This window comes from Panthera tigris, chromosome B1 (genome assembly GCF_018350195.1).
Source record: "Panthera tigris isolate Pti1 chromosome B1, P.tigris_Pti1_mat1.1, whole genome shotgun sequence".
NCBI classification, from domain to species: Eukaryota; Metazoa; Chordata; class Mammalia; order Carnivora; family Felidae; genus Panthera; species Panthera tigris.
The window spans coordinates 183,456,675-183,484,563 of record NC_056663.1 but is presented as its reverse complement, the minus strand read 5'-3'; the positions used below and the strand labels follow the sequence as shown (position 1 = coordinate 183,484,563).

General features: G+C 43.3%; 1 protein-coding gene across 7 annotated transcripts in view; it reads right to left on the bottom strand.

The window, feature by feature from the left end:
- Nucleotides 1-807: 807 nt before the first annotated feature.
- Nucleotides 808-27,889, bottom strand: part of SEL1L3 (SEL1L family member 3) — a 103,185-nt gene continuing 76,103 nt past the window's right edge. For 5 of the 7 annotated variants that reach the window (XM_042984825.1, XM_042984827.1, XM_042984828.1 and 2 more), the window contains exons 16-24: nt 27,644-27,771; nt 25,280-25,363; nt 17,826-17,916; nt 17,609-17,693; nt 16,221-16,330; nt 11,162-11,289; nt 10,463-10,565; nt 10,309-10,381; nt 808-1,903 (exon numbers count right to left, since the gene is read on the bottom strand). In XM_042984825.1, the coding sequence (XP_042840759.1) occupies nt 1,770-1,903; nt 10,309-10,381; nt 10,463-10,565; nt 11,162-11,289; nt 16,221-16,330; nt 17,609-17,693; nt 17,826-17,916; nt 25,280-25,363; nt 27,644-27,771 (936 nt within the window). In that variant the 3' untranslated portion in view covers nt 808-1,769. Of the gene's footprint in view, nt 1,904-8,367; nt 8,606-10,308; nt 10,382-10,462; nt 10,566-11,161; nt 11,290-16,220; nt 16,331-17,608; nt 17,694-17,825; nt 17,917-18,128; nt 18,384-25,279; nt 25,364-27,643; nt 27,772-27,889 lie in introns of those variants that run through there. The other 2 variants (XM_042984829.1, XR_006217054.1) reach the window with 2 other exon arrangements.

The window sequence follows — 27,889 nt, the reverse complement described above, 5'->3', positions numbered from 1 at the left end:
GGCTTCTCTCTCTCTCTCTCTCTCTTTTTTAAAGATTTTATTTTTAAGTCATCTCTACACCTACTGTGGGGCTTGAACTTAGAACCCTGAGCTCAAAAGTCTCGTACTCTACTGACTGAGCCAGCCAGGCACCCCTCAGCCTTCTCTTTCTAATAAAGATAATCAACCACGTCTAGGGCACTGCCATGGGGGGTTTACTTCCATTATGTCATTTAAGCTGCATGAGAAGTCCGAGGGGTGGATTTTATGACCCTTACTTTATAAAGCAGTAATCCAAGCCTCAGAGAGGGTTAATGCCTTACCCAAGGTTATCAAGCTAGTAAGATATAGAACCAGAATTTGAATCCAGGGCTGTCAGACTCCAAAGTCTGGCTCGCTCGCAAACAGGAAAGACAACCTTTGATAAAACAAGAGCGTTCTACACACACAGTAGGCACAGGAGAAAGGGCATGGGCTGCAAGTGTTACCCAGAACTGATATAAATATAGCCCCAGAATAGTCAGAAGCCCCGACCATGTTTGGCACCACGCGAACATCACGGGGGACCAAACTCTGAGCATGGGATCCCTGGAGAAGAGCCTCCTTCCACCTTTATATCTGTAAATATTCATGGTTACCAGAAATAATCCCTCTCATAGGGAGGACTCTTTTTTTTTTTTTGCCTCCTTGGGGAGCATGCATGGACCTTAGGACTTTGTATGAGGACAGCAGTAACTATGAAAAAGGAAAAAAAAAAAGCCACTTCCCAGAAGTCAACAGTATAAAAATAATTTTTATTTACTACTGTAAATAAAGTAGTGCAAAGAGTAGTTTGGACCCACAATATTGCATTACTGATTTATTTACTACCTTAGCAGCATACAGCATACAGACAGTCTGCTCTTCCTCTTTCCCCCCCAACCCCCTCCCCTCTCTCTCACACACACACATGCACACACACACACACACACACACCCTCGCACAAACTCAGGCAGGCATAAGGGGTAGGGACGGAACTATGAGCTAAAGGCTTATTTCCTGCATATTCCCCTGCTGCCAGTCTATTCTAATGGGTAATTCATGGAGAAGACTACAGTTAAATACTAAGAATTTTCTAAATGTTATTTTATGGACTTGATTGAAAAGTAAACGATATCCAACAATGTCATTAAATGATTCGGAAGCCCGACCCTAGAAAAATCCAAGGAGAAAAATGTAAACCCATTTACAAAGCCATCACCCTCCCTGCATTTCCAGCCATAACCTATTTATTTCAAGGTGCCTTAGAACCGCCGGGTCTTGGAAGTCAAATTGAAACCCGTCTTTTGGACTTTGAGGAGCCGGACTGTGGCAAACACACATACCGAAATATTCCCTACCTGGTAGACAAGTCACAATTTTCTGTTCTTTAAAAACAGGGAATGAACAGGGGCTAAGATTTTTTTTAAATGCATCTCAGTGTGTAAGGATTCAGATGGGCCACAGGGCAAACTCTGACTCCCCATACACACATCTGCAGTGACCCAGTTAACCTCCTCAACAGACCCCTGTGATCAGGAGTCTCCTTGTATCTGGCTGATAACCTTTGGTTTAGCCACTGCCTGCTCTGGGTACTTCCTCCTAATTTGATTAAAAAAAAAAAAAAGACACCAAGTGCAAAATTCGCATCCAGTTGACAAGACATGTACGTAAGGTGTTTATCAGTATAATGCCCTAGCCCCAGCTTTCCAATACCAGCTGTTGGAAGGACTGTCTCTCATCGGGAGAGACCTGGAGCGCACAGTTCACTCTCAAGGCTCTGTGTTATTAGTGACCGTGGGCTGGTCCTGAGCGGAGGCATCTGCAGCTGGAGTCACAGCCGGACTGGTGGACGGGGCCGTGGGGTCTGAGGAGGCCCGGGCTGGTGTGGGACGGGAACCACTGGCTGCAGAGACACATGTACGACAGGTGTTGAATGTTTAAACCAGTGTGTGCAGGACACGCAACCACACCTAGACCCCAGCAAGCCGGGAGAGAAGCTTCTAGTCCAGTGGCCCTGACTTGATAAGTAACCTTACGCCCGTTATGTAGGTTACTCAGACTTTGGTGCCCCTTCTGTAACATGGCAGACTGGAACAGATGTGCAAAGATCTCTGCCGGTTCTGACCTCCTGGGATGCAAAGTTCTGCATTTGTATTGTGACTTCCAGGCAGATATTTTAGTTAAAGAAAGAAAGAAAGAAAGAAAGAAAATGAAAGAAAGAATGAAAGAAATACAAAATGAAAGAAAGGAAGAAAGAAAGAAAGAAAGAAAGAAAATGAAAGAAAGAAAGAGAGAAAATGAAAGAAAGAATGAAAGAAAGAAAAAATGAAAGAAAGAAAGAAAGAAAATGAAAGAAAGAAAAAATGAAAGAAAGAAAGAAAATGAAAGAAAGAATGAAAGAAAGAAAAAATGAAAGAAAAAAAATGAAAGAAAGAAAGAAAGAAAATGAAAGAAAGAAAGAAAGAAAGAAAGAAAAGAAGGAAGGAAGGAAAGAATAACAACTCTCTATGTCTATGTTTCCTGGTCTATGTTTCCTGTGGTCATCTCTCTCTCTCTTTTTTTTTCTTTCATGGCATTGATGTAATGTGAGCCATGAATTAATTATACCAGTCAATCAGAAAGGAGTGTTTGTTTTATTCACATTCTTATTCCAGTTGGATGATGTACCAAATTTGGTTTAAATTATGTTATTTAGATAAAATGTGGATAAGTTTCAGAAATCGTGACTACTTGGTTTAATTATCTACCTTTAGTAAGGAGGCTAAACCACCATAAATATTAGGGAAGCTTATGAAGTTTTGTACTTTATGTCAGCCCTTTGCAAATAGGGCAATTTTTTAAAGCTTATTTGTTTACTTTTCAGAGAGAGAGAGAGAGAGACCAAGCAAGCTTCATGCTGTCAGCGCAGAGTCTGACCCGGGGCTTGATCTCACAAGTGTGAGATCATGACCTGAGCCTAAATCAACAGATGAATGCTTAACTGACTGAGCCACCCAGTCGCCCCTCACACAGGGCAATCGTGATTCCCAGAGGACAGTTGGTTACATCGGTAGACGTTTTTGGTTGTCACAACTGGAGGGCAGGCTGTTGCTAATAGACAGTGGGTAGAGGCCAGGGATGCTGCTAGGAGTCCTACAATGCGTGGGGTAGCCTGCCTGAAACAAAGAATGATCCAGCTCCAAATATCAGTGGTGCTGAGGCTGGCATACTTTGCTTTACGGACTGAGGCTGAGAGGTGTCCCGGTTACGAAGACTGTAGTCTCTGGCCACTGGCCACTCGGGAACTCTCCTTCATCAGTTATGTGACTTGGGCACATTACCTTCTCTCCTTCTGCCTCTAAAACATGGGGGAAATAAAAGGATCTATACCACGCTAAGCTGTTATAAGAATTAAATGAGCTAGTGTATATCAAGTGCCCAGACAGGGTCTGGCATGCTGAGGTACTCAACAAATGTTAGCTATTAATACTAGTGATAGTATACCTGTTTTACCCTCAAAACGTGTTTTAAGATTTATTACTTTCAGGGACATGTCTTATAGGACTGATAAAAGAGTTGGTGCATTTGTTTCTAGGAACCCTCCCCAGGAGCCTCTGAAAACAGCACAAACTTTGAAGCCAGAAAGACCAGGACTTACACGACTCTGACATTTATACCAGCTGAGTGTTAAGCTAGTTATTTAGCCTCTCTGAGCTGTGGTTTTTTCATCTGTGATATGGGGGTAGCAGTTTGCAGGCGTGTGTGACATACGGTTAACACAGGGGCCATCGTTTGTGCAAACTGCTAGCTTGTCTTTAAGTAGTGATCTTAATCATGCTCAGCAATCCTGGAGTCTTATACAGTCTTCAGCAGGTGGGACCATTTTTAGAAGTTCCCAGTGTCCAGCCTGAAATGTATCAACTTGAAAAAGCTGCCACCACACTGACAATCTGACTTCTAGATAGACTCGTCAAGAGTTTCACCGCCAAGAGACCGTTCCACGAACTTTCGAACGAGCTCCAAACCCTCTGGCTTTTCTGGATATGGAAAGGAATTCTCCTAGGGACCCTTTTCAACACCTACAGAAGATCTTGTGAATCCGGAGATGGTTTTGAAAGAACAGGACAGTGGTGGTGGTTGGTGGGGCAGGGAGGACCCAGGGTATTGCATGATGATGTGGATGTTTCTAGGTTAAAGCCAAAACTCTGGTAGATGATCTAACATAGCTGGGAGCATGTGGCCCAGTGACGTGGTACAAAGACCATTTGCTGGAGTCAGGAGACCTGGCCTGGGCAAGTCTCATTTATCTGCCATTAGCAGGGGACTTCAGGGTAGGTACTGAATGGCAGCTATTTTAGTCCTAAAATGCTTAAATCTCATAGGCCTCAGTTTCCTCATCTGTGAACTGAAGGGCTTGGTTCAGATGGTGTCCCAGACCCCCTTAGGCCCGGAGATTGATCTCTGAGGAAGTTAACAAAGTACTAAAGCATGCATTTTTTCCTTTTCAAGCTCTGGGTGGGGGGAGGGGGGGGAGAAAAAATGTTTAAATCACCATGGTAACAAGAAAAATCAGCAATCAGTTTTCTGATTAAAACAAAAAAGTGCCAGTGTGTAAATGTAAAAGGAATGCATAATTAGCATTGCCACACTTTAAATCTTCTCGTAAGAGCATAATGAAAGTGCTCGATGTTTCCACAGTAAATTTGTTATTATCCATGCGAGAACTCTCCCCTCCCCCACCACCATCAGGGGTTTGCCATCATTGGACAAGCCCCCCACAGCCCATCATAATTTTAAAGTGGTCTCTTCGTCTCTGCTCACCTGAAATGTGTGCTAATTTGATTACCGGGCTGGAATCAAGGTAACCAGGAAAATGAGTGTGCCGTTTCAAATATTACAGAGACTATTCCAGCACCAAATAGAAATGATTTCTGTATCACTTGCTGCTTGGGGGACCATGTTCTATACATTAGTGAGACTAATCAAGAGCTGGCCCTGAGCGGTGTAGACCCAGGGGTTGACACTCTGCAACCCACAGGCCAGATGGGGCTCACTGCCTGTTTTTGTATGGCTTGCAACCTAAGAATTATTTTTACCACTGTCAGTGATCGAGCAAAAATCAAGAGGGGAGTAATATTTCATGACATGTGAAAGACATATGAGATTCAAATTTTCATGTCCTCGGTAAAGTTTTATCAGAAACGAGCCATACCCATTTGTTTTCATGTGTCACCAATGGCTGGCTGCCTTGGGTGTATAATGAAAGTTGAGTAGTTGAGATGGCCCTCAGAGCCCCAAATGCTTATTATTTGGCCTTCATGGAAAAAATCTGCCAACCCCTGTGGTGGACCATTGTAGGAAAAATGTCTGCTTGCTGGTTGACCAGATGGGAGCATGAAAGAAAGAAGAACTGGAGAAAATATATTCAGCCAGTCCTGAAATGGTAAAATAAAGTTTGCAAAGATGGCGGGGCGGGGCGGGGGGTGGGGGTTGGGGGTGGGGGGGCAAGGAGGGGTGGGAACAGGCAAGACCTGGAAATCTTATGCTATGAACAAGATATAGCCTGCTTCACCTGGGTCTCGAGATCTAGCGAGGCCCGGGACAAGTATACAATTCATGTCATTTAAACATTTCTTATGAGTAAAGCTACTAGATCAGTGCCAAGGGCAATGAGATCGAAGAAAAGTGAATTCTCACCATTAAGTCGCTCTGACTTTAAGGCTACTAGTTTTTTTCATGAGCACTGCTTTGTGACATTTCACTGTAGTTTTAGCAGCAACCTCATTAACTGGAAATGGAGAGGACAGAAGAGTAGAAATGACTTCATTCATCTCGTTCATATCATCTTACTCTTTTGCAAAGACACTGGGCTAACCACGTAGGCAGAAAGAAAGAGTTGGCTTGAATCATGAACGTTTGGAGTAGAATGACATTGGAGCGAGAGGTTAGCCCATCACACCTGGGAGCTGGTAGTTTGTTCTAAATGTCTTGCTCTACACTGCGCATTCTACTGGGAATTGAAGTTCACGGTAACACTGGTAAGGCAGGAGTCTCTGAAATCGTCCCTTCCGGTTTGCCCCTCGGTTCTCTCCTTCCCTTCCCTTTGGGCAGCCAGCCAGGCTCCATGCTTTCTCTGTCTCAGGGGGGACTGCAAGCAGGGCAGAAAAGGAAACGGCTCTAGACATACTTTGCTTCGGGATTTTTTTGTTTTTTCAAAAGCCTGAGTCCATTAAGGCAATTATGCTTGGCGTCCCTGACAGGGGAGAGGCGGAGCACTTCGGAGACTCAGGGAGGCAGGAGAAGGAGGGTCTGGAGCCTGGGAAAGTGGCTGAGCCCCGGCTGTGGGTTGTACTGGCCGCTAAGCCCTCGCCTTGCCCCTTCAGCAATTTCAGAAAGGAAGACCGGGGAGAAAAAAGGTGAAGCAAAGCCGGAGGGACCCCTAGGTGACCAGAAGCTGCAAAGCCAGTGGACTTGGAGAGACAGAGTAGGCGCACGGCAGCGTGTGTTCAGCTATCAGACTGGCGACAGTGTGAGTGGACCAAGACCCAGGGACCCTTGCACCACCCTGGGGGGCGCTGGCCTCAAGAAAGACTGAGCCACTTGGTAGAACACAAGCTGGGAGGCAACATCAAGTTCAAGGAAACGAGAGACGTGCGATATTTTTCATGTACTCGCTCTGGCTCTCTTCATGGCCTGGTCAATATCTTTTAGATACTTTAAAAAAGCGTTTTGTGTTTGAGAAAGAGTCTAACAACGTAGAAAAACCCACTGGGCTCTGGGAATTGTGTCTGTTACTGAGATAAAGCACGACGTGTAAGTACAGGTGCTACCTGAGGTCAAGCTTGAATTGAGGGTGGAACCCCCCGAGGATATTACTCCTAGGGGAGCTACAGCCACCGCTTGTTCAGTTCTAAGCACTTTACCTCGTGTTATCTGGCTGTTGGCTTCCCTCAACTGCAACAGGAGGTAGGTGGACCGCTATTTCTGCTATTTTACAGAAAGGGAAACCGAGGCGCGCATGGGCTCCCTCCCTTGCCCAAGGTCACACAAGTCAGTGGCAGGGCCAGAATCCAAGCGCATGACTCCCGAGCCCATGCGGTTAGCTACTGTCCCACACTGCTAACCTTCCGGACGCGGGACGATTTAGTGTGGCAAAGGCGGCAGAGTGTGGACCATATATCACAGAGCACATAAACTCAGGAGGGAAATGAAGGTAGTTGGAGCCGAAAGCAAAACGGATGGACAGCTCAATTTAGAAGTTTGACCATAAATCACTAATGTTGAAAAACAACTAGCTGGAAAAATGCAAATCACAAAATGACAAAGATCCCTGACTTACAGCACAATCCTTACACGAGGCTACTTAAAGGAGGCTCCCGACTTTCAAATCTGGTCCCTCCTCGCTGTCGGCCAGTGCCCGGGCTTCATTCCTGTGCCTGCTTCCCCACATCTTGGCCACCAGCCTCTACGGGAGGGCGCCCCCTTCCCACCGGGCAGGTCGTGAGACCTCCGGCCCCGGGGTCACTGGGGAGACAGATGCTTTGTCCTCTCAGCCGTCTTCTCCCCCTGCTCCTGTGTGCCAATTCGTCCCCTGCCCCACTGTCTAGTCACTGACAGAGTACCTTCCTATTTCAAAGTTATTGACAAATTTGCACTTATGGGGAGGACCTTAAAAATAGGAAAATAATTGACTACATATTTTAACTCCTGACACACTAGTTCTAACAGGGCTAGTAGGTACTACTCGGGGCGCATTTTGGAAATACGTGAAGACTTTTTTTTTTTTTTTTTTTTTACTTCTAGGCCCTCACTACTCAAAGTGTGGCCCATGGAACAGCAGCATGGACATCACCTGAAATCTTGTCAGAAATGTGGAATCCTACCCCTGGACCTACTGACTCAAGAATCTGCATTAAACAAGATCCCTGGGTGATTCATGTGCACATTACAATAAAGAAGTATGGGGCTAGAATTTACATAGTGAAATATGCATCATTTTATTATAATTGGTTTCTTTTTATTTCTCCTTTATATTGCTGTGGGGTATTATTTTTAAAAATATGTCTGGAGGCAGGTTAATTATCGTTCATTTCAAGGTACCCAAAAAATGTGCTACAAAATATTTTTTATATAAGGCAACAATAGGTCAGAGACACGATCGTAGCCACTGTTTTAAAATACTGTTGACCCTTGAATAGCACAGGTTTGGACTGTATGGACCCACGTACACAAGTTTGTGTTGGTTTTTAATAAATACACTACAGCGCCATGGAAGTACTTTCTCTTCCTTATGATTTCCTGAATAACAATTTCTTTTCTCTAACTTACTTTAATGTAAGAATACAGCACATAACATATATAACATATAAGATATGTGTTAATTGACTATGTTACTGGTAAGGCTTCTGGTCAACAGCAGGCAGTAGCGAAGTTTTGGAGGAGTCAAAGTTTTCTGCAGCATTTCAGCTCAGGGTAGGTCGGTGTCCCTCACTCGCCCTGTTGCTGAAGGGCCACCTGTATTGCAAGTCTGAAAAAGTGTGAAATCCTGCTGCCCTCTGTCCTTTCTTGGACTTTGTTTTGTGATTTGGGGCAGACCACTTTGTCTACGTGGCCTCAGTCTGTCCATCTGTGAAATGAAGGGCGTAGAATTAAATGAACTTTAAGAGCCCATCCAGACTCGTCCAAGGCCAGCAACAGGGAGGGAGGTCCGCACAGGAAGTGAAAGAGTTTGCAAATAAATGAAGAACATGTGTAAAAGAGCAAAGGGAAAAAAAAATATCAAAGGGCAGGAGGGACAGGGAGGCGAGAATGTGGAGAGACTGATAATGAAGACAGGAAGACAGGAAAAAGAGACAACTTCTGATAAAAGCGATTCCACCAGCCCATGAATTTTCATGGCTACCAGCTGGCATAAAATCATAAAGACAATTTTCAGCTCCTCTCACGGAATTGCATTTGTAATAATCATAACAATATTTCTGCAGAGTAAAACTGACAAAGATAATTTGAAATGGAAAACACTGACAAGATGCAAAATAAATGTGCTCTACCTGGCAACAAATTTAGGGACGGGACAGAATTTGCATGAGGAAAATTTATAAGGTGGCATACAACGGGGCAGCAAATCTGGATGGGCTTTTGATGGCTCCTTGTTAACCTCCTCAGGTAAATCAGAGGGAAGTGATTCTGCATTAGCCTCTCGCGACAGTGACTTCCTTCCCACCATCGAATCTGTGGTGGAATGCACTCCTTTCGCTTTTCATTATCTGCTACATGAATAATGGTTGAGCAAATGCTCAAGTGCTCAAATGCCATGTCCAGTCCTAATTTATCCATTTGTAAATGTCCCTCCTGGTCTTTGTGAGACATTATGTCCTTCTGCGGTCATCCAAGATGGCGGGAAATGATAATTCTCCACGGTCAGAGGTTTGCAAATTTGAGCACCTACTAAGTGTGCGATATCCTAAATGATGCACGAAATCCTGCCTCTGATTCCTCTTACGGTTTGATGGGGGAGAGGAACGTACTAGCTCACATTTACCGAGAGGGTTTTATATGCCAGATAACTATAACAGCTCAGATGAAGCACAGTAGTCATTTTGGTAAGTGTCATGCGTATTTTTTTTCACTGGACCCTTCTGACATCCCTGGGAAATCGCTACTATTATAACCTAATTTTATTGTTGAGAAATTGGGAGATCAGGAAGGTGAACCAACGCACCATAAGTCACACAGCTAATGAGTAGCCAAGCTTGGACTCCAAAGCCCAAAGAGACGCCAAGGCGGTGTCTGTCTCTTTAACTACGGTCCTACGCCAGCTCAGACAAATAACAGTGACCAGTGGAAATCACGCTAACCTAAATGCTCACTTCATATTCCTCTTTGGCCCCTCCTTCTGACTCCATGTGGCTGGGTATTTTTATTCATCATGAGTGTTTGTTTATCATCCCACACATCTGATTCCTTGACTGGGATAAATACGAAGAATTCATACTGGAGGGTGCTTCAGATCTGGATTTAAGGCAACAGACGCAGAGTATCTATAGTGGATGTATTTTCAATGGGAGAAGACCTTTTAGTTCAGCATCTTAAGCTTCTTACTTAAAAAAAAAAATCCTCGCTTACTTTGACAAATATAACAAAAATTGGGACCTTCCATCCGCCAGAGATTATAGTATAACCTTGGGGGAAACCTCCACCCTACGAATGACCAACCTAATGAAAGGAAGTAGCATAGTCAAGGGCGTGAGGAGGAAGAGTGTCATCTTCTTGGTAGGTGAAAGGAATCCCTACGTTTTTATATTGCCCTGGCTTCTTATAAATCTTTACCTGAAACAGACTGGAAATACTGCACAGTCCAGGCGATCAATACAGACAGCAAGAAGGTTCCCAGAAAGTAGATCTGCAAAATCCAAAGCATGAATCAGATGACTGACAAAAGGCAGGGACCCCCATGGGCAGGGCCGGGGGACATGGCGCCTACCAGGGCGGAGTGCAGGACGGCACCCCAGATGAGCCTCAGGTGAAGGTAAAGCCAGGCCAGGGAACAGGGGCTGAAGGACTCCTCGCTACTTTGGCTCCAGCACCTGCGGGACAAAAAGCACGGGGCATCCGGATGTACTGGCAAACTTCGGTGGCATTACCTATGACCCACATTATCAGACCCTCACGCCCGCCTCCTGCTTTGGGCACATGGGCCACTCTTGAGATGCAAGACAAAGAAACGCAGCCAGTTCTAAAGGGCTTGGGTCTGCCCTGAAATTCCAGGATCCTGGCAGAAACCTCAGAAAAAGGAGTCCTGTCCTTAATAAAAAAAGCTAATGGGTCAAAGAGGACCCTGAAGCAACGAGCTGCCAGAGCAATACTTCGGTCCGAGCGCCTGTCCGAAGTCTGGACGTCGGACTGCTTCTCTATTTGCAGCAAGGCGTGGTCTAATCGGACGCGTTAGTCTTTCCACCCTCATGGGAAACCCTGGTCCGCACTTTGACTTCAGATCAAGCACATTCTGTATGGTAGGCTTCAGACAGGGAAACTGTTTGGGTCCAGCTGAGTGCTCTCTAATCGAAACAAGTCCTGAGCCCTTTATATAACAGCTGCCATTACATAATAAAAGAAAGCCTAACCTTTACCAAGAAGTAAACGCCACCCAGACTCCACAGTATTAAAGAGGCTCTGAACTCACCTTTCATACAGTTCCTGAAGGATGGAGATGTTATTAGAATGGATAGTTGGGTCAATTTCCAAGAAATCCAAAATATGATGTGGGATTATAGCACCTTCCTCAATTAGCAGAGCCAGGTTAAAAAATCCCTGAAAACAAGCCACAAACCAAACTCATCAACTCCTTATAATAAAACCCCAGACACAAGCCCTTCATCAAATGTAAACTTTTACAACCTCTAGATTTTTTTTTTTCAGTCCCTCAAGCCAGATGTTTTTGTCATCTTCATTGATGGATTGTTTCCCTAAATATATGCATCTGAGAAATTTATTTGCAGGAGAACCAGGAGGCTTTCAGGGAATGCTGTGTCCCATCTGCCAGAAGCCAGTCAACCAGGGGACTCTGTCCTTTCCTGCTCATTCTCTCAAGACAGAACTCACTGGAAAACGTGCCCTTGTATCATCAACAAACCAAAATACCAAGTTGAAGGCAATGTCTATCACTTACAGATCATGCCCTGGGACACCAGCAGCATGTCGGAAATCTAGCAGAATGCTTTGGTGGCTGGGGGTGCTACTCCCGACTGACAGGCTAACATAGCCTCTCGTGCACACAGTCGGATACGGGGGTTTGTCTCTGCTCTCTTAGGCCCGTGCGGAGAACCTTCTCTCGTGATCCTCTTGGCCCAGCTCCTCCCAAGTACATTTCCCTACCTCTTCCTTATATGCCTTGGTCTTGACCCTCCGAGGTAGGACCTGCTTCATTGGGCTGTGCAGATGCAATTAAAAAACCCAGCAGAGTTAAGAGCCTGACAGTAGAGGTGCTTCATAAAGTATGGAGGCTACCACACTGCCTGGAGGAGAAGCCCTGACCATCATGAGCTGAGCACGTGGCCGGACCAAGAAATAAATGAAAAACAATGGGTAACGTACCATTAGGGATTTACGAATGGAACTGGATTGTGGCCCTTCAAAGAATTCATGGTCATGTTTTAACGACTTATATCCTCCCTTCAACCTTTCCTTTCAGTTGCCATTGATAAGGATCTCGATGAAAATCACCCAACAGGTTGTATACACTAAGCCTCTCACTGCTATCCCGTGCAATAATCATGATAAAAATAACAGTGGCTAACATTTTCTTTCCTTTTCATTTTTTAAAGTTTTTACAAAATGGTTGAGAGAGTGGGGGGGGGGAGGGGCAGAGAGAGAGAGAGAGAGAGAGAGGATCCCAAGCAGGCTCCCTGCTGCCAGTGCAGAGCCCGACGTGGGGCTCAAATCCATGAACCGTGAGATCATGACCTGAGCTGAAATCAAGAGTCAGACGCTTAACTGATTAGGCCACCCAGGTGCCCCCAGCTAACTTTTTCTTAGTGCTATTATATGTGAGACATTGTTCTGTTTTATATATACTTGATGTTCATAACAACAAACTGAGATAGGTACTATTATCTTCTCTACTTTATAGGTGAGAAAACTGGGGTGCAGAGAGGTTAAGGAACTTGCCCAAGGTAACACAGCTAGACAGGGGCATGAATTGGGATTCAAATGCAAGCAGACGAGGTCCAAATCTCAAATCTTAACTTCCACTACGCGGCTAAATAAGCCCTAAATAGATGAAAGTCTTGTGTCTTTAAGATGCACACACAACATACACACACACACACACACACACACACACACACACAAACAGAATATAGACTATCTCTCCATTCTTTAAAAGGAAGGTACTCTTTTTATTATTATTTTAAAAAGAGAGAGAGAGTGCAAGAAGGGGAGAGGGGCAAAGGGAGAAAGAGAAAGAGAAAGAGAAAGAGAAAGAGAGAGAGAGAGAGAGAGAGAGAATCGCCATGTGGGGCTCCATTCCATGACCCTGGGGTCATGACCTGAGCTGAAATCAAGAGTCAGACACTCAACTGAGCGAGCCACCCAGGTGCCCCTAAAAGGAAGGTACTCTTAAAACTTGAACTATTAGAAAAAAAGAAAAAAAATCACTTTATATAATTTTAATGTCTCTTGGAAGAATAACAAAATTAAAATAAATGGGAAAATAGACTAGAGAATATTTGTATGCAGTGTAACAGCTTAAGGTTCATTATCTACCGGGCAAATGTATAAAGAACTAATTACGACATAAATTAAAAAAAAAAAGCATCAAAAATCCAAGAGATAAATAGGCAAAGAATAAGAGAAGAGAATTCACATAAATATCAAGAGTAAATGATCATAAAGTATATGTAAAAGTGTCCATCACCACTAGTAATCAAATAAATGCAATGTAAAACAGTAAGGAAGTTATCAACATAATTATTTAATTAGAATAATTAAAAATGAAGTTGTGAACATATCCAGTGCTGACAAGATTTTAATTCCTTTCCTACACTCAACCACTGCTTGCTAAGGTATTCCTTGAGAAACCCTTTCAGAAAACAAGTCGACAGTATGCTCTTATTATGTAACCACGAACCCATTTTGACTGTTTGCCTCAGCAACACTAGCCTTCAGATTATAAAGAAATTGTTCAAGTGGAGACAAAAGATGGAAATATGAAAATGTCCACCATAGCACCCTGTGGCATTGCAACACACAGGAAATGGCCTCCACGTTTTCCTTAATAGACTATCAATCCCACGAAGGCAAGAATATTGTCTATCTTTTTCTCTTACGTCCCCATCACTAAGAAGTGTCTAAGACATGGCGGGACTGAATAAATATGTGGTGAATCAATGAATAAAATAGCACATGAGAAAAACGTTTCACCAGCTCAGCTCAACAGAATATGGGGCGGTGGTTAAGAGTAATTAATAATGACAGAGACTCCGCAATAAAATGCACACATTCCTACAATTTGTGAAAAGAGATGGGTTTTTAAGTGGCATGGGCAATCTTGTTAACGTTACAGAGAGACGGGGTTGGAAGGGGACAAGAAGACAGGACAGAGTAAAGCCCCTGCCATGGAACTGTGGCTGCATGCCTTAATTTTTATTTTGCTTTAAAACTATCTTTTAATGTTTGTATAACATTGTTTTTCCAAAAACATAAATCAGAATTGGGGGAAAAAACTCCCCTAAATTTGAGTGACAACAGACATCATCTAAGGGAGTTTGGCTCTATAATGAGGCCTTTTACCACCAACTCCTAGTTCATTCCAGAAGAAATAATAACAGAAAAGATCATGTCCATTGAGTGTACTCAATGCTGCACTCAGTGCTTTACATTAAACATTTTTTTAAATGTTTATTTCTTTTTGACACACAGAGAGAGAGACAGAGTGCGAGCGAGGGAGGGACAGAGAGAGAGGGAGATGCAGAATCCAAAGCAGGCTCCAGGCTCTGAGCTGTCAGCACAGAGCCCCATGCGGGGCTCTAATCCACGAACTGCGAGATCATGACCTGAGCCGAAGTCAGAGGCTTAATCAACTGAGCCACCCGGGTGCCCCTACGTTAAACATTTCATCTTCATAACCTATGAGGTAAATACCTCCATCTTCCAAATGAGAAAACACAGACTCAGTGATTCAGTGACTTGCCGTGTATGAATAGCTATGAAGTGATAGAGATGTGGGGTTTTAACCCAAATAAAGAAACACTCAGGAGCACCTGGGTGGCTCAGGTGGTTGAGTGTCTGACTCTTGGTTTCAGCTCAGGTCATGATTCAAGGGTTGTGGGATCAAACCCCATGTTGGGCTCCATGGCTTTTTCTCTATAATCAGACCCCAGAGCGCAACACCAGAAAACTGGTGTATAAGAAGGTAACAACTATTGCAACTTCCATCGTGAAAATGACCCTGAGATCCTCACAAGAGAATTCTGATTAGCAGATGTCGAAGGAGTGAGGCAAACAGAGGATCACCATTAGCACATTAGCCACATTAATCACTGTTGCAGGCAAGATCTACTAAAGAATGCTGAGATTAGCGGACAGAAATTTGAGGAGGAACAGAATATTTGCAGAGTTGCAAGCTCTCTCCCCAAGATATATATATATATATATATATAAATTAGAAAGAGAAAAATACCAACTTTACCGGGGAGCACCCCGGAAGAAACCACCTCAACCAAGTGACTGAGATCAGCCTCACTAGTAATGAGATACACCGACACCACATACGTCTCAGACGATACACTGAGGACACATCCCTTCTGTGCTTTCCTTGCTCAAGATGCAGAACTTCATTCTATTCATGAGGAAACAGAAGACAGAGCCCAATCGAGGCGCACTCTACCTAATACCCAACCAGTGTTCTTCATAAGTATCAAGGTCATGAGAGACAAAGAAAGACTGGGTGACTATTACCCATTGAAGAAGACTAAAGAAATACGATAAATAAATGCAATGTGGGGCCCTGGATGGGATCCTGGAACAGAAGAAGGACATTGGTGAAAAAATAAGTGAAATCCAGGTAAAGCCTGAAGTGGACTGAATGGTACAGAACCATCACTGGCTTCTTAGATTGAGAACGGTATTGTGGTTATACGAGATATTCACATTAGGGGAAGCTGGATGATTGGTATATAGCAACTCTCCGTACTCTTGTTGAAACTTCTCTATAAATGTAAAAACATTCCAAAATAAGAAGTTTCCCCCCCCAAAAAGTCACCAAGAGCAAATTCCTATCACCGAATCGGTGGCCCAGCCAAATAAACAAACCACTTGTCATTTTGACCACACTTCCAATTTCTTCAGCTTCTATGCAGTGAGTCAGTTTGATGGGATCTGGAAGAAAGAATTCTTGGATTTGGAGCCAGAAGATCTGGGTTTCGGATAGGACTGCTTCACCTGCTACCTGCCTGGCCTTGAGCAATGTATCACCTTGTTGCAGTCTTACCCTCTAAATGAAATGGTTATAATGATCCCCCCTTGATGAGACTGCTGTGACGATGGGATGGGAACCACAGTACGTGCTCAATAAACGTTCACCATTACGGTTCATGCCTTCACAGAGCTATGAAAATGGATGAGGAATGACTTTGTGAACCGGGAAGAAGATAAAGATGGGGGGGGGGTGTGTGGCTTGTGAGGACTTGAGGCCTTGCAACCTCACAAACAGACATCACCAAGAGCTCGTTTCTGTTGTTTACCTGTGAGTCTCCATCCAATGCGGCTTGGGCGTACATCTGCACAGACAACTCAAGGTCTTGTGACTGGTTTTGGTGGCCATAGTAGTAAAGGTCTCCCATTTTCAAATATGCTGCAGGACAGAAAGCACAGGCCCATTTGTGAAGTGGTTTTATTTCAGACCGACATTTTCAATGGTTGGCCCAGTTGCGTGACAGAGAGTTTTTCCTACCGGAATGTGAATACATGACATCATTGTTTCCTTGGTGTGCCAGGAAGGAAAAGAAGAAAAGCGAAAAGAAAAGAAAAGAAAAGAAAAGAAAAGAAAAGAAAAGAAAAGAAAGGAAAAGAAAAGAAAAGAAAAGAAAAGAAAAGAAGGGAAAGGAAAGGAAAGGAAAGGAAAGGAAAAGAAAAAAAAAAGAAAAAAGAAAAAAGAAAAAAAAGAAAAGCTTTTGTACTGAGCATCACCATTTCTAGGCACATTTTTGTGCTTTGCCAGGCAGCTGTCCCGAATGGGTCTGTGAAAATCCCAGTCTGCAACTTTGCAGCCCAATCGGCCAAGATTGCTCTGGGCACTTTATTTCACATCTGAAATTTTGCTGCCTGGGTTTGATGACTGATGGGTATTTCTTTACTCTGTTTAAGCCATATATTTTATTTTCTCCCTCCGGAAAAAGTTTTGTTTAACAGCGTATGTATCATTCAACGTCTAGTCAGAAAAATAGAATCTATGTCAAGTAGTTCAAAAGATGGATTTCAACACTGAGGATTAGTTGCCAGGGTGTTGGAAGAGCTGAAAAGGCAAATGGAGGAACAACCGACAATCCAGAGAACAGGAATGCAGGAAACTACTCGCATCCCTAGATCTGGAGGCCAGCTGAGACCACAGAGGCTGGATTGCCAGGCAGGAGCTGGAACCATAAACGGGCGGCCATTGCTGGAGACACAGCCCAAAGTAGAGAGAGAGAAGAGCAGAAATACTTGGGCTTCTCACCAGCACTCTCATTGGCTAAAACTAATCAGATGCCCCGGGGCAAAGGAGTCTGGGAACTGTAGTTCCTGGGGATCAGCCCCCTACTACACAGACCAGAGTAGAGGAAGACAGGGATACATCTGAGGGCAAAAAAAGCACACGACTGGCCCAGAGAATCTCTCCAAAACAACTTTCTCTTTGGGCCTCTCACCAACTCTGAAGAAATGGTAGGTTCAAGTATTCAGTGGACCACGGACAAGGAGAAGCGCATTGCTTGAGGCTGACAGCAGCCTCATGATCTTAACAGCAGAGATTTTTCACACTCTTTTCTAATTGTTTAGAAATATCATACTTCACACAGAGCTGTTAGATGTTCCCTGTTACTAAAGACTAAAAGCTCCCAACGCTTCAACTTAGCACCCATTTTTCTATACATACCAAACGAAGGAGCACCGATTTGAAAAACAGAGAAATTATAGTATCTCCAAACACAATTCACGCTCAAATATCTCTTGGCCAGATCCTAAGGGGGTGAAAGGGGAGAAAAAGTGAATTCATTAATATTTCAGCCAAGTGACTAATTTTGCCTTCCTACAACCCAATTCATTATCCTTAACCTTAGAGCTTCCATTCTGAGAAGAATACATTTACTTACTGGCCTCTCCTCACAGATGTGTGCTAAATTTGTCTGTGACACTTCAATTCCAGTTTCTGCTGCTAAAACATAATACAGCAAAGCTTCGTGCCTAAAAATAGATGATTAATAATAAATTTCATATAGTGGCTCTTGCTAATATTCACAGAGAGCTTTATATTCAAGCATAAGAGGGCACAAAATAAGCAGTTTTTTTAAAACCACAAAATCATGAGTTTGTTGTGTGTGTGTTTTTTAAATAAATACTGTTGTTAAAAATACTGCAGGCACTGATTTATTTTCTACCTTAAAGGCTGAACTCACAGATAAGGTTGGAGAGCTGGTTGATGCAACAGCTACCTCTACTGGCCGAATGGTATATGGCATGCTGGCTGCGTTGTCTCTTAGCCTTTGGTCCTTGAATCCGTCCATCCCCGCTTAGCAGAGGTAAGTGGTATGTAGAAAAAGCCCGGTTTTGTGAAAGGCTTCATGGGGCTTAGGATTCTGAGCAAGCTTAATTAAAGCTGAGCTTTTGTGATGCATGAGAGGTTTGGCCGAGGAGAGGCAGTTGACAAGGGGCTGGATACCAATGGCCAAAAACACAGAGGAACAAAAATAAATGCTCGATACTGCTAGTAACTGAATGATCGCAAGACCATGAGACATGACTGTTCACCTGTCGAAAGACTGGCACAAGATTCACAATACAGAGTAGCAGCATGGGTTTGGGGAAACGGACGGATTCCTACAGCCGCTGGTTGTGGGAGGGCTGGTTAACCCAATGGTTAAATGCAGGAAGTCTTAAGAATGCCCACACCATTCAGCCAAGAGTTTTCCCCTTGTAAAGCTTTATTCTAAAAAAACAGAAACACGCGTAAAGATTCTGTGACCACAGAGTTCATGGGAGACCTGTTTATATGAACAAAAAACACCGGAAGCAACTTAAGTATCTGAAAATCAGTGAGTAGTTAAATTACCCCACAGTGCAGCCACTTTCAGATGAGGCCGTTAAAAATGATGTTGTAGAAGAGGATTCAAAAACGTGGAGAGATGTTTATGCAAAATTTTCCTTTCGGTTAAAAAAAAAAGAGGGTAGGATGAAAAACAGAGCAATTCCATTTTTGTAAAACAGAAATAAAACCAAATGTATCCATTCACATACACACACATGCAGATGCATGTATGGAGAGGAAACAAATAAAACTTAAAAATTATCTATCAAAATGCTAACACCACGGGGGTGCCTGTGGCTCAATCGGTTAAGCATCCGACTTCCGCTCAGGTCATGATCTCACAGTTCCTGGGTTCGAGCCCCGCGTCGGGCTCTGTGCTGACAGCTCAGAGCCTGGAGCCTGTTTTGGATTCTGTGTCTCCTCTCTCTCTGTCCCTCCCCCACTAACGCTCTGTCTCTCAAAAATAAATAAAATGTGTAAAAAATTAAAAAAAAAAAAGGCTAATAGCACTTATCCCTCGGTGGTGAGAACCAAATCATTTTATTTTCATCTTTTTACTTGTATGATTTCCTCCATTTTCCTTGTGTTTCCCAGTTAATGAGTAAAATTTTATTTTAGCCATATATAGTTGTTTCTAAAGCTTATTTTTCATTCTAAGCAGTTGACATTAAGAACTTTTTTTTTTTTTTTTAACTGCAACTCCACCTAGAAACTGGTTTATGGGAGGGTTGGGGAAACAAAGGAAGCAGATTCTGAAATTGTCTTTTCTACTCTGCTAAAGCAGCTTCTGGTGGTCCAACCCCTGGGGACAGGGAGAGGTGACTGGGGGTCAAATTAGGACAGTGAGACCTTCAATCAGACACAACGCAGGTCACGGGTCATATAGCTGCTGAGTGAGCTGATTCTTGGCTTCCCAGACATCCAAGGCAGCCGACCAATTAGCCATGACTCATGCTAAAGAGACACAAGGCTGGCTGAGCAGTGTCCCCTACGTCACAAGCCAGAAAACGAGCCCACAGCACAGAAGACGCCTAGGCATATTCTTACACAGCTTGCAAAAACCACATTTTGGGACAAGAATCTTCAGAACAGACAGATCCCAGATGGAGGGTCTGCAAAGGTGGCCCAGCAGAAAGTCCCCATCACTCTGCAACAGGGACCCATTCCCAAGGTCTTACAATCTCGCATTTCTTTGGAGATGCTTGAAGGCGAACCAGTGCCTGGTTTCCCCCTGGGGATGGATGAGGGAAAGAGAGGTGTAGACTTACTGGCCCAAGGCCAAATACTGGGCCGGATCCCTCTGCTGCCATAATGGATGGAATGTGGCTCACATTATTATTAAAATGTAATAAAAGGACGTTTTCTTTGACAGCACTTTGGGCAGACTGTTAGAATTTGCGGGGAGGCAGGAGGTTGATGCTTCCTGTAAGAACTGAGTCACTATGACAAACTTCAGAAAGTCAATATCTTGTCTCAAAAGCTACCTTGGTGGTGGGGAGGGGAGGAAGGGACGAGTTTTACAGGAAGACTTCCACTGTCCAATTAAATGTGTAAGCCAAGAGGAAATTTCACAGAATTCTCAAGCGTTTCCTTTGAGGAAGCACTGAAATCCATCAAAAAGAGAGGTCTAAAAAGCATTGATGTCTGTAGAAATGCCGACTGGAAATCCAGCCCCGTGTTCCATCCTGCAGAAGCGATCATCGAAGGCTGGTGCTCTCCTATATCACCGCCATCCATAGGCGAAGCTTAGCAGACTCAAGGCCAGACTTGCTCCGCTCATTAAGACTTCTGAGAAACGACACCTTTGCAGAAATCCTACCCACCTTACCTCCCAGTGCTTTGTTCTTACTTAATTGTGTTCCGACACAAAGTGCCCGGAGGTATTAATTACAGATATTTCTATAATTATAATCATGGGACAAACATGTCGGCAGCACCTGCTATGGGCAGGACGCCCAAAGGCAAGCCATAGAACCGTACTGCCCTTCCAAGACTTTCTTCAAGGTTTAGGAAGCTAACCAGAGCCTCAAGCTTTATTTCCAATGCACCAAAGTGAAAATGTCCCCCAGACAGTCATTCCGACAAGGACTGGGAGTGGGGGGGTAGATGCGGAGAGGAGGGGATTTACGGTAAAGAACGAGTTTAGGGGCACATTTGCTATCCCCCCACTTCTGCCTCGGCATACACATTTACAGAACTTTTGTAATGATACATATTAATAATCAATCCTTTAGCTGCTTGCTGTGAACTGTGAATCTGAGTACCTCTGAGCAGCTTCTCAAACAATTATGTTATTTTCTTTGTGCTTTCCTCTGCCGATGCCTGAAGCAGCTTATACTGGACGGATGGAAAAAAAAATCCTGGGATCTTAGTGGAATTCAGGACCCCTGGTCTATTGCAGAAAGGTGAATCTCTTTCAGTGGAACTTGGCATGCCCCAAGCCCCCCACCCTCTGGCTAACCTCCTGGGTTAAATATTTAGGACATATCTAAGACAAAGGACAATAAAACACCTAGCTCACAGATAAAACACACATAGGGGGAAGGCGGAGAGAAATGAAACATGACAGCCAGCCTCTCCTTAGCTGACTTCTCCTGGTGTCCGAGGACAGCCTCAGGCATGACAACATTATCTTCCGTATTATGCCTATACAGCAAAAAGCCCTCTTCTCAATCATGCTCCTCTTTTAAACTATCCCATATAAATCCTGGAACAACACAGAAAAACACAAGCTCATCAAACTGACACACGTAATTTGAAAATAACGTCCAGAATAAATTCACTCACAGAAAATGAAGGGGGATGGACTTGGGACATTGATGGATGATTTAGTTCTATTGCAGCCAAATAGACGGTTTCAAAAAAGCCACCCTGTGGTGTGGGAAGGCCAACAGTCATAGATTTCCTGTTTAACCCCAGGGCAAGTTTTGGGGCTTGGAGAGTGGGGGGAGATACAAGCACTTTGCCTCAACCATACTTTCACAACGATTTTCCCATTGTAATGGATACTAGATGTCCCTTCCTGCTGATAGAAAAAAAAAAAAAAAGGCTTTAAATCCAGATTGAAACTTATCTTTAATAACGCTTAGCATCAGCATCAAGATTGGTAAGGATCTGAAGCAGCAAAAATATATACATGGTTGGCAGGAGAGCAAACTGGTAAAAATCCTTTGGGAAAACCGTTGGCATCATCTGACAAAGTTGAACACGTGCCTGCCCTATGACTCCACTCCTAAATTTATATTGCAGAGCAACTTTTCTGATGCATGCCACAATATACATAAAAAATGTTCATGGCCACATTGTTCTTAAAAACAACAAAAAAGGGAAATGCCAGTGTGTGTTAATATAAGAAATGGGGAGCGCCTGGGTGGCTCAGTTGGTTAAGTGTCTGACTCTTCATTTTGGCTCAGGTCACGATCTCACGATTTGTGAGTTCGAGCCCCGCATTGGGCTCTGTGCTGGAGCGTTCTGGGCTCAGAGCCTGGAGCCTGCTTCCGATGCTGTGTCTCCCTCTCTCTCTGCCCCTCTCCCACTTGCACTCTGTCTCTGTCTCTCGAAAACAAATAAATGTTTAAAAAAAAACACAGAAAACAAAAAACAATAAGGCTCAGGATGATGGTTACTTCTGGGTATAGGGATGGGGGTCGATTTAATCTGAGAGGGAAATGCAGGCTTCAACAGTTCTTTTTTTTTTTATGTTTATTTATTTTTTAGACAGAGAGACAGAGCACGAGCAGGGGAGGAACAGAGAGAGAGGGAGACACAGAATCGGAACCAGGCTCCAGGCTCTGAGCTCTCAGCACAGGGCCTGATGTGGGGCTCGAACTCAGGAACTGCGAGACCAAAGTCGGAGGCTTAACCAACTGAGCCACCCAGGCGCCCCAGAGCTGTTCATTCTCTTATGTAGGGTTATAGGTGTTCATTTTATCATTACGCTTGAGAACTTACGTATATATCACATATTACTTCATACGCATCAACCATTATATGACAGAAGAAGAGAAGAACAACTGAACTGGCTTGTGCCCCATGTCCAGCTCAAATGCTCAGCTCCTTTCACCTGGATTCTGAACTAACATGCCCCTTCTGACTCTCCCTTCTCTTTACCATCAAACACAGTTGTTTGGTTAAACAGCTCAGAACCCAGCTCTGTCATCTCAGTACCCTCTCCCAAAACTATCAACAACTCCCCACTCCTCACAAATAGAGTAAAAAGTGTATGACCTGCCATTTAAAGTTCCCTAGAGCAGCATTTCTTTGGTCTTATTCTATATCACTCCCTTTTACAAATCTCACCTGAAGGCAAACTGGAGGCTTAAAAATTTCTAGATTCATCCAGAATTTTCCTATCTCTTTGCTTTTGTTCCTGCTATTCCCTTCACCAGAAACGCTGTTCCCTGCATGGCTAAGCGGAAATTCCACCCACCCCTCAAGGCCATATCCTCTGCTACCTCTGTCGTGAAGGCTGACCTAAGTCCCACAAACTGGACAGCATTTTTCCTCCTCAGAATCTTTCATGCTCTTGATATGCTGCTCATGGGTCTTGAGTTATGGTTGTGCTACTTGCCTTCGTTCATACATTCATTTGTTTTTGAGCACTTCCCAGGTACCACTCGGGGCTGGGCACTGGGGTACAAGACACAGGGCAATCAACAAGGGCCACCATGATCCTAACGGGAGTACGGAGTTAGGTGGGACTTCTGGGCAGAGGAAACAGCATGTTCAAAGATCCAGAGGTCAAACAGAGTACGGGCCATGTGAGTTCAGCATGAGAAGAGGTGAGGCCGCAAACTTCCCCAAGCCCTGCTGGTGGCATCCCCTGAAGCATAGGACTAGATGAGGCACCCCGCATTTAAGTCTACTCCATAAAGTCTGCTGAACTGGACCCAAACTCACAAACAGTGGAGAATACACTTAACTTCCCCCTCCCCTCTACCAAAAGGAAACAAAAAAAAAAAAAATCAATCTCATGCTGTGGCTGAATATTGCACGAAGGACAACAGGTCACGAAAATTAATTCATCTTGACCTTCACAGCAAATTTCAAAATGTGCTACCTGAAACGCTTTGTGATGTTAAATTCAAAAGCAGGCAAGTAATGTCAGCTATTAATAGGCACTCTCTTTATGGGAAAAACAGTGTCAAACATCTTGGTGTGTGTGTGTGTGTGTGTGTGTGTGTGTGTGTGTGGTGGTGTGGGGGAGTTTACAGATGTGCTCTCTCTGGGGGAAAATCCCTCGCATACACACTTCGGTATCTGAATGCTCTTTTTCCCCTCAGAAGCTTGTGGGGGTGGGAAGTTTGGAGGGTGAGAAGTAGAGAATAAATTAAAGTCAAATTTGGGAGTTTTATGAACTGAAACTTACTTGGGAGACAAGATGAAACACCAGAAAAATTGTAAGGTGTATCAATTGCAAAATAACAATTTCATTAAATTTTTTTTTCTGATTGTGTACAGTGAGGTTATAGATAATACGCTTTCACGGGATGATAATGATAAGCATTTCTTTTGGTGCTGTTTTCATTGGATTCATTTGCCCTGCCTTCTTTAAGACTCTCATTTACCGAATACTATCTGCTGATTATGTGGGCACCCATGGACCAAAGGAGAAAATCGCGTTCTTTTGGACTCATATTTTAATTTTTAATTAAGGTTCAGATCAGAGTGTGATCTGTAACAGGTCTGGTCTAATATCTTTGAGGCTGTGGACTGATGGGATATGTGCTGGTTTGCATGCCCTTGTTAGTTATTACTGAAATACCCAGATCATTCAGGCAAAAAACCAGCCAAGAAAATATGGCCCAATGGAAAAGCAAGACAGAACGGGAGGACTGGCGGAAGAAAACAGAACGATGGATCAGGTGGGTTTGCAGTTTGGAAAGGTGTGCCCTTATTTGTAAAATCAAGGCACAGCAAACGGGGAGCATTTGCAAGTCTTTACGTGCAGTGTCTCATCCCATAGGGTCCAGGATGAGACTTGCTAACTTCATCAGAAGAAAGTCAAAATGGGGAGACTGTTTGGCTATGACATCAGAGGTCTGGTGAGTGAGTTCCAGCAAATCCAGGCTCTCGGCCGTGGAAGATGTGGTAAAATATCAGTGGAAGGATGTAGCTTGAGCCTAAACACACTGCTCTCTCTTCTTCCCGTGAGCTTTCTGTGGCCTGCCAGGGAGAGGCAGAGGTTCAGCTAGGACCCCCTGTGCTGTCTCCACTCTGAAACCAAGAGGAACAAGCTTGAAGGGAAGAGATGTCAATACATTCATGTGTCTCTCAACTTGATGAATGTGGACGCTTCCCCTGGAGAACTAATTTTTGTGTATAATTAAACATGGAAATGCTATGTTTTCCAATCAACAGCCAATCAGTCTGTGATACTCTGAATATCATTAGTGGGAGGCCGTGATTTCCCTGCAAATTGCATTTTCGGTTGTATTTTAAGACTCCATCTCCTAAGACTACACGGACAAATTGAAAGGTGAGAGCTGAGAAAATTCATTCTAACAGAAGTCCCCAGCTTACCATGAACCCTCCAGGTAGGCATTGAGGCCTTTGCGAATGACGTGGCCCAAGTAGCCATTTTTCTCAGCTACGTGCTTTGCCCATCTGAAAGGAAAGGAACGAGAAAATACCCAAACTGTGGCAAATAAACAATTGCTTTTTCTTCATTTGATCTCAATAAATCCCACTTGGGGAATATTTTGCTTGCTAGAATTTTTATACAGCAACAAATCAGAACGAAACACTATGCATTTTGAGAGCTTTGCATTCAGTGCCTTTTCTTATGAATGCTCAGGAGTTATCATGCATGGAAACAAAGACACGAATGGTACCTAATGAAAAATAACCACCCGTACGAAAAAAGATAATCTTTGCCAAGAGTTCTAGTACTCTCTCCATTAAAACGTATATACTGATTCATTATAAGGTTCCTCATTTTTTTCTGTTCTCTAATTTCTCCTGGAGACTTTTATTAATAATGAACTGGCTTGTTGTAATCTTTAGATTTACAACCACTAAAAGAATATTATAAGGGTACATAGCTAACAAGCTAATGGAAGGGGGAAATAAAATAATGTTTAAAAAATACTTGGTTAATATAAAGGAAGGGTCAGAAAATGGGGCAGAAGCACAAAGAACAGATGGGACAAATAAGGAATAAACAGTAAAATGGTAGATTCGAAACCAAATGTATCAATATGTTGCATTAAATGTAAATGGTCTAAATACACCAATTAAAAACGAAACTTTTCAGACTGAATAAAGAGCACACAGAAACCCAATTATATGCCGCTTACAAGAAACACACGTTGAAATTAAAAGACAGAGAGGATTGAAAGCAAAGGCTGGAAAAAGATATAACATGCAAACTCTAACAAAAAAAAAAGGCAGGTGTAGCAAAATATGCTGGTCATCAAACAAGTTTCAACAAATTCCGAGGGATTGAAATCATTCAGAATATATTCTTTGATTGTAGTGGGATTAAGCTAGAAATCAGTAACAAAAAGATAACAAGGAAATGTATGAAACATCTGAATGTTCACACCAAACATCCTGAATAACAATGATAAAGCTTCAAATCTGTCTAGGTCAAGTTTCATCACTGAGTTCAGGTCAGGTTGGATTTGCTCTCAAATGTCTGATGAAAAGCCAGACCATTGGTGTGAGCGTGGTCTAAAGCAGAGGTCTGCAAAGTTTGTTTTCTCTTTTTCTGTAAAAGGCAAGATAGTAAATATTTTTATGGTCTCTGTTCATATTCATTGTTGTGTGTGTGTGTGTTTGTTTTACAACGCTTTAAAACGTAAAATGTATTCTTAGCTCTTGGGGCCATACAAAACAGATGGTGGGACACATGGTATTTATGGGCCATAGTTTGCCAACCTCTGTAAAACATTTTCAGGTATGTGTGACCTCGAAAATGTGCCTCCTGTTCACCGTTCTTTAGGACATTACTGTACAACGTGCTCTACAAAAGTGTAGGAGTAGACCGAGAAAGAGGAAGAAATAGGGCCCAGCAAACAGAACCCAAAAGAGACGGAGAGGAAGGGAAAGGGAACCCTCACAACGATGACAAAGTTAATTTCAGGAGGGTAGCTATGTCCTGAAGACTCCGGGAGAGATGTCCCCGAGAAGATTAGGTTAATAGAATACCTGGTGGGTCTGGACATACGGAGGAGAGATTTGGACAACCCTGGGAGAATGTGGAGATTAAGCACATGAAAAATGGTAAGTACGCAGAAAGGTAAGCAACTAAAGAACAATTAAATATAATTACTACTCCACAGAAAACAAAAAGCTGTGTAAGAAAGAAAAGGTAGTCCCAGGACAATGCATGGCTCAGCCATGCACAGCATTCACATGGTCATAATAATGGACACCCTGATACTAATCTAACCAAAATAATGATATATTTATTGGGAAAATGGGACAGGGTGGGAAGTGTGGATGTGTGGGATAGCAGGTGGTAGCTGAATGAGAGAGAACTGTATCTTTATCTGCCACAGTGAGACGTCATTAGACAAAGCCTATGATGAAAATAACAAGAAACAGTGGTATAAACATGTCATTTAAAGATAGAGGCCAATCATAAAGAAATAATTCAAAGATTGAAAGCGACTTATTCTTAAGAGCAGGAAAGAGTCTAGGTGGGTGGGGTAGCAGATTTCCTGGTTTCCCTTGTCAAATTATTTTTTTTTAGCTTGATTTCTAATCTATGTTTGCCTTGTCAAATTATGGGGCTCTTTAAACTATGTGCATGTATACCTGATAACAAAAAAAATTAAATTAAAAATTGCAAAACAAAGAGAAGGAACCCCATGGTCAGGCATTGTGAATGAATAAAGTACATGGCTTTTCCTTTGCACACAACATCTGACAGATGCTTACACCACAGCCTTCTCGGGATCTCTAGGGAAGGTCTCCAGGTTGCCTGTGATATAATAGAGAGAACACCACAAGGTTCCTTCGATGTGTCCGCCTTGTGCAGCCTTATGGAAATATTCACCGGCTAACGTCTGTAGAGAGATAAGCAAAGTCATCTCATTGGTAAGGAGTCCTTCTAGTTGGGCCGGTTTCACCAGAGCCAACGTGGTGAGACAGACACTTAACGCCTGAGATTTTCACAGGCTCATA